At 47.6% G+C, this 12,407-nt stretch overlaps 1 protein-coding gene across 2 annotated transcripts in view; it reads left to right on the forward strand.

The window, feature by feature from the left end:
• RPS6KB1 (ribosomal protein S6 kinase B1) overlaps positions 1-12,407 on the forward strand; it is a 40,833-nt gene that overhangs the window by 26,589 nt on the left and 1,837 nt on the right. Inside the window, exons 9-14 of one of the 2 annotated variants that reach the window (XM_081312860.1) lie at positions 2,348-2,438; positions 4,664-4,771; positions 5,908-5,970; positions 7,017-7,094; positions 9,321-9,428; positions 11,852-11,964. In XM_081312860.1, the coding sequence (XP_081168986.1) occupies positions 2,348-2,438; positions 4,664-4,771; positions 5,908-5,970; positions 7,017-7,094; positions 9,321-9,428; positions 11,852-11,964 (561 nt within the window). The remainder of the gene's footprint in view (positions 1-2,347; positions 2,439-4,663; positions 4,772-5,907; positions 5,971-7,016; positions 7,095-9,320; positions 9,429-11,851; positions 11,965-12,407) is intronic. The other variant, XM_081312861.1, reaches the window with a different exon arrangement.

Genomic DNA, 12,407 nt, shown 5'->3' on the forward strand with positions numbered 1-12,407 from the left:
TGTTCCAGTATCTTAGGGGCTGCCCCAAAGAAGAGGGAGTCAAGCTATTCTCCAAAGCGCCCGAAGGCAGGACAAGAAGCAGCGGATGGAAACCAATCAAGGAGAGAAGCAACCTAGAACTAAGGAGAAACTTCCTGACAGTTAGAACAATTAACCAATGGAACAACCTGCCTCCAGAAGCTGTGAATGCTCCAACACTGGAAGTTTTTAAGAAGAGACTGGACATCCATCTGCCTGAAATGGTATAAGGTTTCCTGCCTGGGTAGGAGGTTGGACTAGATGACCCTCTAACGTGCCTCCCTTGGAGGCCTAGTGTAGGCTTGGGCTCACATGCTCTGAGCCTCCCAGTCCTCTCCCACTCCCAAATTACTCCACTCCTTATCCCGGCGAGATGGGAGATAAGTGATGTGGTATCTAAGCACTCGTTCCTTTAATTTTCCTCCTCAACAACAATCCTATGAGGTAGAATGGACTCACAGTTAGTGTCACTTAGTGCCGTTCCACGTCAAAGGGTGGGCTTGAAATAGGACTTAGCATTATCTAATTACCGGAGTCACACTGTTTAATGCTTTAAGAAGATGCTGGCTTTGATAAGATGTCTGAGCTGTAAGGATTGGAAGCATGTTTCTGCATTGGCCTCTTGAATTTTGGAAGACAAGTGTCATCCTGCATGTACCACTGAGATTTCGTCAGCGTCGCAATAAGTGTCAAGGTTTTCATGTGCTATCAATTGAAAGAGATATAGTATATTTTGCTACAGGTGGTCCTCGGCTCACAACCGGCAGCTTAGCGATCAGAGTTACAACTTACCTGGAAAAAGGGAGTTACAATCCAGTTCAGTTTCTGAAGGAGGAAGCTATTCCACTGATTAATTCTTCTCCCTGTCAGGAAATTCCTCCTTATTTCCCGGTTGGATCTCCCTCTGGCAAGTTTCCACCCATTGCTTCTTGTCCTGCCCTCAGGTGCTTTGGACAATAAGTCAATCCCCTCTTCTCTGTGAGAGCCCCTTAAGTAGTGGAAGACAGTTGTCATGTCCCCCAATCCTTCAGTTTGATAAGACTAGCCCAGGGGTCTTCCAACTTGGCCCTTTTGTGACTTGTGGACTTCAACTCCCAGAATTCCTCAGCCAGAGCATCTTTTTTGCTCTTGTTCTGTACCAGCCTGCTACCGGCCCTGCAGAAAAGGCAGGGACAACCCCTTTTACAATAAGGCAAGAGGCTGGAATTACGCCTGCCAAATTTATTACTACAAAAACAAACGGAACAAGACAAACCAAGAAACAGGAGCTTTAAGAAACAGGAACTATCCAAGCGGTTGCCTTCAGCAAACCAGCCCTCCCACACATTCCCCTTATATAGAGTTCAGGGCGTGGCTTCTCTCTGCCTCCTTCCGAGGAGCCCCATTGCCTTCCGCTGTTTACTCCTAATTGACTGCCTCCTGCGTCGGGCGTCCTTGAACAGGGCCAGCTGTGGGTCATCTTCATCCACGCTGTCAGGCTCACACAGCTGGGTCTCCGTGGTGACCAAGTGGGAGGGGCCTGGCTGAGGGCTCTCATCAGCAAGATCTTCAACCCCCTCAGCAAGGTCTTCAACACCCCCCTCCTCCTCCTCTGAGTCGTCCGACCCAACTGCCGAACCCACAGGCTGACCCTGAATCACAACAGCTCTTCTCTGCACTCTTTCTAGGAGCCTCGGCATCTTTTTTATATTGTGGTGACCAGAACTGGGCACATATCCCAAACGTGGCCTCGCTAGTGCAGTAAATCACCTCTCGTGATCTTGACGCCATCCCTCTGTCGATGCAACCTAGGATTGCATTGTTGTTTGGGGGGCAGGTAAAGCACACGGCTGGCTCAAGTGAGGGTCCACCAGGACACCTAGATCTCTCTCACAGGCAGTACTGTTGAGCCAGGTGCTGCCTATCCTATACCTTTGCCTCTCTTTTTTAAAGTTCAGGAACTCTTGTCAGCTCAGCTTGATGTTTTACAACACAGGTGTCAAACTTGCCGTGACACGTGATGTGTCGCGACGTATCACGCCCTTTTTTTTTGCATTGCCAGAGCTGGGGGTGGGGGCAGGGCCTCTATGTGATGCAACCGGCCCACGGGCCGGATGTGACCCCCCCTGTTTTACAAGAAGCTGTCACTAATGAATCTACGTATAGTGAATTGGCAAAGCTGGTCACCTGGAGCAATAGTTATTCACCGCAGGCGAGTGGCTGTTACGGAAGCTCCCAGTGGCTGCAGGTGCTCTGCGCAGGATTTTTAACTCTGATCATTACCTGTTCTGATGCGGTGATCTGTCGTGCTGATCCTTGCTATTTGTATTTGATGTCTTTTTTTTTTTAGGGCCCCTGAAATTTTGATGAGGAGTGGGCACAACCGTGCGGTGGACTGGTGGAGTTTGGGGGCATTAATGTATGACATGCTGACTGGAGCAGTAGGTGCACACTTACAAGCTGCATGTTTTGTTTTAATTTGATTCGTTTTGGAACATGTTTCATGCCTTTAAAGAATTTGCCATGTGGTTTTACCTGCCCATTGCTAAGCATGTGTGTTAGATTTTTCTGTTTTGGGGGTTGGGGATAATTTCTCTCATTTATATTCTGGTTTATTCAGAAAAAAATGATTGTGAACCTGCCCTGTAGGTTGTCCTTGACTTGCAACCACAGGGGAGCCTGGAATACTGATTTTTAAGTTGTTGTGTCATAAGTCGAGGCACCACATGACTGGATTCTATTTTAAGCCTATTTTTATGATCGCAGTAAAGTGAGTCACTGCGAAATCACATGGTCTTTAAGAGAAGCCATTCATCCAAACAGCAGGAGGTTGTTGGGGTTTTTTTTTCTTTTTGCCAGAAACTGGCAAAAAAAAAATCACAGTCACAGACCCTGGCATGCTGCAACCAGTCATAAATGCAAGCTGGTTCCCTGGTGCCTGAAATGCAATCATGTGACGGGGGGAGGGCCACAATTGTAACTTTGAGGACAGATTACATGTAGCTATTTTTTTAAATCAAATCATAACTCCAAGTGGTTGTTAAATAACCGATTATAAGTCAAGGACTATCTGTATTTCACTCTGCTTCTTGGGAATGACATGCCAGTTCCATTTATATTGATTCACAGTACTTAACAGCTGGACGCAACAGGTTTGTTGGGAGGGAAATTCGCTTCCACCGGCTGGGCTGAATTTCTCACCCAAATCATACGAACTTTGGGTTGGCAGCAAGTTTGCGGTGCTTTTCCTGTTGGGTTTGCAGTCCAGGAATAGCACCGATTCCTTAATGCGCTTACCGCCGACGTTGTAGACAGGGTGTCCGGGCTGCGTGCCTATCAAAAAGTCAAGATAGCGGTTGTGACCGTGATCAAAATCTCTGCCGTGTCTCACCCATGTCCGTGGAGATTCCCAGTCATCCAAGTCATGGTTGTCTCCAAAGGTGCTTTCCCCAAAGGCAACCGGACTTTCTTCCTTCGTTTTTCCTTGAAGATGTTTCGCTTCTCATCCCAGAAGCTTCATCGGTTCTGGCAGGAGGATGGGGGAGGTGGAAGGCTAAGTTCTGAAAGGACGGGCAGAATTAAGCCTTCCATCTCTTCCCTCCCCCCCCCCCCAACCTGCCAGAACCGATGAAGCTTCTGGGATGAGAAGCGAAACTTTCTCAAGGAAAAATAAAGCCCAGTTGCCTTTTGAAAAAGCACCTATGAGACATTCGTTCCTGTTGACCCGGACTTAGGGGACAGTATCACTTGTGAATACGTGCAGATGGCCTCGCTATCTCTGGCCACTTGCAGAACCATGAATGCAAGGTCATAAAAGGACAGCAAAGCAAACACCCAATATCCTAACCCACCTGGGAACATAGGGTGTCTTGGGGGAACACCCAAAAGAAAACATTTTTTGCTACTTCTGCTTTCTTCCTCCTTATCTATAGTGTGTCAGCCTTAAAGGGCAAAGTCTTTTATGTGTGTGAGCTTTGCTGCGTGAATTGCTTCTGTAATCAAAGTGTAAAAATGAGGCTTTTCTGATACTTGGGGCTTTTTCTCATTTTTAGAGAAGCCCGTCTTTGTTCAGCTGAATAAAAACGTAACGCTTGAAGGCAACTTCTGGTTTCCTGTATTTTTTTTTTATCAAGCAAAACCTCAGAACCTGCATAGCAATTTTGGCAAGCCAGCCAGGAGTCGAACCTAGAATCTTCTATTTTGACTTCTTAGACCAGGGCTTTTCAACCAGTGGTACAGGTACCACCTGTGATACATTGGCACCTGGCAGGCGCCTTGCTCGGCTGTGGCTTGTGGGGGGGGCACTTTTTTCAGTGCCATTGCAACTTCGAACAGTCACTAGGCAAACTGTTGTAAGTCGAGGACTACCTGTACTTCATCACTTTTTTCCTTTTTTGGGTGGGGGGGTGGGGTCATGAAGTTTTTGACACCTGGTTAAGCGACTGGTGGTACTCGGATGTTGCCATATCCTAAAAGTAGTACAATAGGTGAAAAGGTTGAAAAGCCCTTTCTTAGACAGCCAGGATTGTAGATCAAACCCATTTTATAATGGAAATCAGTTTTTACAGGCCTGTTTAAAAGCCAGGAAGTACGAGCAGAATTTTGTGGACATTACATTATGTGGTGCACTTTTCTCACGGCCTCTCCTGCCTCTTCTCTTTTTCAGCCCCCTTTTACTGGGGAGAACCGAAAGAAAACAATTGACAAGATTCTCAAGTGTAAACTGAATTTGCCTCCCTACCTCACACAAGAAGCCAGAGATCTACTTAAAAAGGTGAGACTCTTACAGGAGGAATCCCAGAGATTGGCTCAAGTATAAATTCATATAGCAGTTTTTCAAATCTGCAACGTTTCTGTAGCTCAGTGACAGGCATTCCTTGACTGATGACCAGAATTAAGGCCAAATTTTCTGTTTGTTAAGCAATATGGCCGTCAAATGAGTTGGTGCCCAAGCAACTAAATTTCATTTTTAATGTGTGCTGTTGTGCCCACAGGGGGAAAAAAATGACAATAAAGATTAATCTAATCTAATCTCTAATCTATTAGAATATGATTGGACAATGAAACACCGACAGTGGGAAGGGAGCAAGGGAGAAAATTGTTAACTGGGAAATTTTGGCACGCAAGCCTCAATTCTGGATTTGCTATGCTGCTGCTGCTGCTGCTGCTGCTACTACTACTACTACTAATATAATAATAATGATAATAATAATAATAAGATGATGATGATGATGATGATGATGATGATGATGATGATGATGATGATGATGGAGAAGATGGAAGGGACCTTGGAAGTCTTCTAGTCCAACCCCCTGCTCAAGCAAGAAACCCTATAACATTTCAGACAAATGGCTACACAATCTCTTCTTAAGAACCTCCTGTGATGGAGCACCCACACCTTCTGGTGGCAGGTTGTTCCACTGGTTAATTGTTCTGTCAGGAAGTTTCTCCTTAGTTCTAGGTTGCTTCTCTCCTTGGTTAGTTTCCATCCGTGGCTTCTTGTCCTGCCTTCAGGCGCTTTGGAGAGTACCTTGACTCCCTCTTCTTTGGGGCAGCCCCTGAGATACTGGAGCACTGCTATCATGTCCCCCCTCATCCTTCTCTTCATTAAACTAGACATACCCAATTCCAGCAACCGTTCCCTGTATGTTTTAGCCTCCAGATCATCTTTGTTACTCTTCTCTGTAGTCTTTCTAGAGCCTCAACATCTTTTTTACATCCTGGTGACCAAAACTGGATGCAGTACTGTAATCCAGTTGGCCTTTAGTAAAGTATACCTTTTACAGCACATGGCGTTGAGGGTCTTTTTTCGCTTTAAAAGACCAAGTTGGGGCAGAGCTGACAGCTATAAAATAAGTTTTTCTAAAAGAAAAGTCCATTTGGTTTCAAACATCTGTTTCCCCTCTCCAGCTGCTAAAGAGAAATGCTGCCTCACGTCTAGGCGCTGGTCCTGGAGACGCTGGAGAAGTTCAGGTATGCAGTGTTGTGATTTTGTTGGAAAATGTCCTCCCTTCTCCTCCTCTGACCTGTAAAATAATTTTCAGAAAAGGATTGCTTCGTGAGCTAGAAAGTCTTGGATCTGAGCAAGGAGCTTTGGGTTCACTTTTGGGGAGCTGTAAAGCCAGTCTGCTTTGCAACTCAAACTGATAATAACATTTTTTTTAAAAAAATGGCAAGCCATGAAGCCATTTGATCTACTCTCTTGCCTTTTCTTGGACGAGGGGAAGGCTGGGGAGAGGGTAGAAAGGATGCCAGCTGGTCTGGTTACAAATGTCAAATGTGTTGGTGTACACTAGGGTGTCAACTAAAAACGTCATGGCATGTCACCTTTTGACAGTTGTGTCATACGTTCAGCGTCACTGTCCTATCACCTCTCTCCTAAATAAGCAATTTTGAAGCAACAACTTAGATCAGGGGTCTTGAAACTTGGCCCTTTGATGACTTGTGGACTTCAACTCCCAGAATTCCTCAGCCAGGCACGCGTGCCTGGCTGGGGAATTCTGGGAGTTGAAGTCCACAAGTCATCAAAGGGCCAAGTTTGAAGATCCCTGTCTTAGATCAATATCTCTCAACTTCGGCAACCCCTTTCAGATTGTGGACTTCAAAGTCCCAGAATTCCTCAGCCAGTATGCCTGGCTGGGGAATTCTGGGAGTTGAAGCCCACATATCTGAAAGGGTTTGTCGAGGTTGAGAGACATTGGCTTAGTTTATCGAACGCAGGGGTAGGCAACCTTGGCTCTTTTATGACTCGTGGACTTCAACTCCCAGAATTCCTGAGCCACCAGGAAGGTCGCCTACCCCTGTTCTAACGGAACAGCTATAATTTTGCCCAGTTTTTATTTTTTTATGCGCGCTCTTCCATTTCCTCTTCTGAATGAGAGCTGTAGACTTGTGTGCTTTAGTTTATATTCTGTTCTAATCCAAACACTGGTCATTTGGCATGTTCTGCTCTCTTTGATTGGGCACTGACTTATAACACACATACACACACACACACTCTTTTTCCCCCTTTTTTTTAGGGTCATCCCTTCTTCAGACACATCAGTTGGGAAGAACTGCTAGCTCGGAAGGTGGAGCCACCTTTTAAACCCTTATTGGTATGTAATTTGGATAGATGCTTGTGATCTTGAGGCACAACCAGCCAGATAAGCCAAATTTTGGGATCAGGTTTAGGTTTAGGTTTAGGTTTTATTCAATTTCTATACCGCCCTTCTCCCGAGGGACTCAGGGCGGTTAACAGGGCATATATAAATAAATAACAGTACAAAAATTAAAAAGAGATTAAACCAATGCCCAATTAAAATACAATGACAATAAAATAATAAAAAACCCGTTAAAAAGACCCTCCCCATCAGGCCAGACCAGCTAGTTCAAAGAAGTGGGTCTTCAGCCCGCGGCGGAAGGAGCGGGGGTCCGGTGCCATCCGGAGCTCAACCGGCAGTTGGTTCCATAGTGCCGGAGCACCCACAGAGAAGGCCCTCCCCCTGGGGGCCACCAGTCGACGTTCCCTGACCGGAGGCACCCTGAGGAGACCCTCTCTGTGGGCACGCACAGGGCGGAGGGGAGTTGACGCCGGCAGCAGGTGGTCCTCGAGGTATCCCGGACCCATGCCATGTAAGGACTTGAAGATCATAACCAAAACCTTGAACCTCAGGGTGTGCCATTCCCAACCCAGGCAAGTTTTGTGGCCCCATCTTTCCAGTATTCAGAGCTGTGTCCCACTTTCTTTGCAAGGGAATTCCCCTCAGTTTTAAATTCGGGCTCAAATGCATCCCCCAATTTTAAAGTGGCTGCTGCACTTCAGAGGAAGGCAAAAATTTGTTGCTGCTAGCCAAAGACCGGGCTTGCCATAAACTATTGGGTTACAGAATGGATAATTGAGCCATTTCCATAAACTGGAGCTCAGAGAAGCATCTGGCCAGTACAGGTAGTCCTCGACTTACGACTATCCCTTTAGGGATGGTTTGAAATTAAAAGGGCTCTGGGAAAAAAATGGCTTAACGATTGTTTCTCACACTTGGCGACCGTTGCAGCATCCCCCATAGTCGCACGATCAAAATTTGGCCGCTTGGCAACTTGAGTCCTACTTAACGACGGTTGCAGCGTCCCGGGGTCACACGATCCCCTTTTGCGACCTTCTGACAAGTCAAAATCAATGGGGAAGCCAGATTCACCTAACAAACGTGTGACTAACGCAGTAACAACTGCGGTGATGCGCTTAGCGACTGTGGCAAGAAAGTTGGTAAAATGGAGCGAACGCTTCACAACTGTCTCGCTTAGCTGCAGAAATTTCGGGCTCCGTTGTGGTCGTAAGTCGAGGGGTTCCCTGTACAGTTGTCTTCTTCATCTTGGCCTTTTCCAGGTGTGTTGGAATTGCCACCTGCTGAATTTTTCAGTCCTGTCAGCTAGGAATTCTGGAATTGCAGTCCCATTCAGCCGAACGCGCCCAGAATTGGGAAAGCGGTAAATTATATCAAAAAGTAGAGTATATACAGCCGTACAGGTAGTCTTCGACAACAGCCACTTCTTTAGCTACCCTTCGAAATCGCAACATCGCTGAAAAAAACCCCACGACATATGCAAACTGGTCCTCGCGCTTAACGACAGTCACAGCCTCCCCACGATCCCGTGTCCGAAATTTGGGCGCTGGGCAACCGGCAAGTATGTTTACAACGGTTGCGACACTCCGGGGTCACGTGGTCCCCATTGGCAACTTCCCAGCCAGCTTCCGATAAGCAGAGTCCGCGGGAGAAGACAGATTCGCTCGGTGGGTTTTTTGTAATAGCTGCGGCGATTTGCTTAACGGCCGTGGCCAGCAAGGTCGTAAAATTGGGCCCGATTGGCTTAGCAACCGCCTTGCTTAGCAGTGAAAAAATGGGGTCCTGGTTGTTGAGGGCTGCCTGCGTAAGCAAGAACCGAACAGTTGAGTCACAAATTTGGGTGATAAGTCAAGGATTCACCTGTATGTATTTTCCCGCATAATTACAGCAATTCAGACTTCACAAGAGCTCGGAAGTGTACCTAACGATGGTGGTGTTTTTGGGAAGGGAGGTCTTGCCTTTGAAGGCATCTCTGCTCAATCCTCCTTTCCTTTGATCCGTGACGCCCTGCCCCCTTCCCCTTTGCCTTCGTTTCTCATCCTAGTTGTCCGAAACGGGATCCTCCAGTGGCGGCAGCAGCAGGACTCCAGGTGGTACATCTACGGAACCTTCCCTCCGTCCAGAAGCTTTTTTGTCTTCCGCTAAGGCTGTTGTGCTTATCTGTTAAAACTATTTAAAAAAACAACACCAAAAACCTTCCTCAACTTTTGTTTTTTTGCAAAGCAATCCGAAGAAGACGTGAGCCAATTTGATGCAAAATTTACACGTCAGACTCCCGTCGATAGCCCGGATGACTCGACCCTCAGCGAAAGTGCCAACCAAGTTTTCTTGGTAAGTAAGTTTGTGGACGGATGCCTGCGGAGATTCTCCATCCTCCGGGTCACGCTTGTCCCAAAGGTGCTTTCCCCCCACCCCCAAACTGGACTTTCTTGGGGTTCCCCCCCCCACGTTAAAAATGTTTCGCTTTTCATCCAAGAAGATTCTTTTTCAAACTGGGATGAGAAGTGAAACGTTGTCAAGGCGGGGGTGGGGGGAGAACCCGAAGGAGATCCAGTTGACTTTTGGGACAAGCACCCTTGGGCCATTTGAGGATGAATCCTGACACATCCAAAGCAAACAGGCTTGCTTGCTCCCTGGTTCACATTCTCCAATGTTCTCTCTGCGCGAAAAGGAAGCGAGATTATTCATCTGCCTTTTCACCTACCTCGGCTTCCTCACTCTTCCTTTCCTTGCTGCTTGCTGCCAGCCCTGGATTTATGGAAGGATGAATGTGAAAACTCACAAGCCACTTCCCCAGTTCAGTCCCTGCTTAGGTAGTCCTCGACTTACGACCACAATTTGGACCGAAATTTCCATCGTGGCCAGCTGGGGGACGTTCTCCCAGCTGGCCACCTCATCTGCTGTTCTCCTCATCTGCCTGTCCTCCTCCTCCAATCCATGCGCTTTTGGCTGCCCTGCACAGTGGCACTCATCAACATAAATCAGGAAAGAGATGGATAGGTGGGTGGAATTGCAGTACAGACGCCAAGCACCTCAAATTGAGTCACCTGATCCTAAGGCCCTGCAACGGGTTTACCTTCAGGCAAAGCAAGTCCATTTTTCAGCACCATTGTAATTTCAAATGGTTGCCAAACGAATAGTCATAAGTTGAGGACTACCTACTACTACTACTACTACTAGGAGCTGTGGTGGCGCATTGGCTAGAATGCAGTACTGCAGGCTGATTGCCCGCCACCAGGAGTTTGATCCTGACCGGCTCACATCCTTCCGAGGTCGGTAAAATGAGGACCCAGATTGTTGGGGGCCATAGGCTGACTCTGCGAACTGCTTAGGGCTGTAAAGCACTGTGAAGCGGTATATAAGTCTAAGTGCTAGTGCTTCCTTCCTTCCTTTCCTTCTTTCTCTTCCTCCCTTTTCTCCTACCCTTCTTCCTTCTCTCCCTTCCCTTGCTCCTTCCTCCTTTCCTTCCTTCCTTCTCATGGTGGTGTAGTGGTCAGAATGCGGTATTGCAGGCTGATTCTGCCATCTGCCAGCAGTTCGATCCTGACCAGCTCAAGGTTGTCTCAGCCTTCTATCCTTCAGAGGTTGGTAAAATGAGGACCCAGATGGTTGGGGGCCATAGGCTGACTCTGTAAACCACTTAGAGAGGACTGAAAAGCACTGTAAAGCGGTATATAAGTCTAAGGGCTATTGCTAGTACTTCCTTCCTTCCTTTTTTTCCTTCCCTCCCTTTTTCTCCTTCCCTTCCTCCTCCCTTCTCTCTGCCTCTTCTCCTTCTTTCCCTCCTTCTCATGGTGGCACAGTGGTTAGAATGCGGTAAAAGGTAAAGGTAAAGGTTCCCCCGCACATGCGTGCTAGTCGTTTCCGACTCTAGGGGCCGGTGCTCATCTCCGTTTCAAGGCCGAAGAGCCAGCGCTTGTCCGAGGACGTCTCCGTGGTCATGTGGCCGGCATGACTACGTGCTTTCGAACTGCTAGGTTGGCAGAAGCTGGGACGAGTAACAGGCGCTCACTCTGTTACGCGGCACTCGGGATTCAACCCACCAAACTGCCGACCTTCTGATCGACAAGCTCTGCGTCCTAACCCACTGACCCACCGCGTCCCTTCTAGAATGCGGTATTGCAGGCTAATTCTGCCAACTGCCAGCAGTTCGTTCCTGAGCAGCTCAAGGTCGACTCAGCCTTCCATCCTTCCGAGGTCGGTAAAATGAGGACCCAGATAGTTGGGGGGCAAGATCCTGACTCTACAAACCGCTTAGAGAAGGCTGTAAAGCACTGTTGAGCGGTATAATAAGTCTTAAGTGTTGTTGCTATTGCTAACCTGGTAAGACAGTAGGATACAAGATGATGGGAATGAGTCCCAGCTCAGTGGGAAAGTGCATTCTTTGCAGCGGGATAGAGCAAATGGCATGTCTTAGAAAAGAGACAGTGATCTGGATTCCAGTTTCCAAGTTAATAAGTGGACACTGTGTGTGTGTGTGTGTGTGTGTGTGTACACATAAGGGAAGTCTGAAGGCAACCAACAGCGAAGAAGCTTCCTCTCCAGAGCTGGCCCAACGTATCAGCTCGAGTTAGGCAATCTTGGGTGCTCATACCTGTATGTTGGTTCTCACTGCAAAGTTGATGGGTTGGTTCATTCATGGCTTGTTTTGGTATCGTCACAATGCAGTCCCCTCACTGGAACTCTCTTTGGTGGGGATGGTTGCTGGCCAACCTTGTTTCTTTCCCTCCCCCTCCCCCTCCCTCCCCTTGCAGGGTTTCACGTATGTGGCTCCATCCGTACTTGAAAGCGTAAAAGAGAAGTTTTCCTTTGAACCAAAAATTCGGTCACCTCGCCGATTCATTGGCAGTCCTCGGACCCCCATCAGGTATTTGTCTCTTCCCGTTGCTGGCTGTTTTCTAAGTGGCAGCATGTGTGCACTCCTCATAAAAGCTTCGGAATCTTTGTTGCGTGTTGAATGGTCGGGTTTTCATGCAAAGATTTGCAAACGTGATGCCGCACAATCCTCTCAGTGCCATAAAAGAAAGGAGTTCTTTGCAGTGGATGGCCCTTGGGATCTCCAGGTTGGAAAATGGGTGCATGCAAGTAAGCACAGAACTTCTGAATGGCTGGCCTCGCCGTTACGGTGTTTCCCTGAAAGTAAGACCTACCCCGATAATAAGGCCTACTTTTGGGGTGAGGCGCATGCCTAAAAAAATCAAGCTGGGGTGGGGGGGGGTGGAGCTTACCATTGCAGCCACGCCTCCCATGGATTGACACTTGCCTCGCCAGTCCGCTTCTTCTGCAGCCGAAGGAAAAGCTTCATTCTAC

This window comes from Vipera berus (genome assembly GCF_964194415.1).
Source record: "Vipera berus genome assembly, chromosome: 1".
Taxonomy (NCBI): Eukaryota; Metazoa; Chordata; class Lepidosauria; order Squamata; family Viperidae; genus Vipera; species Vipera berus.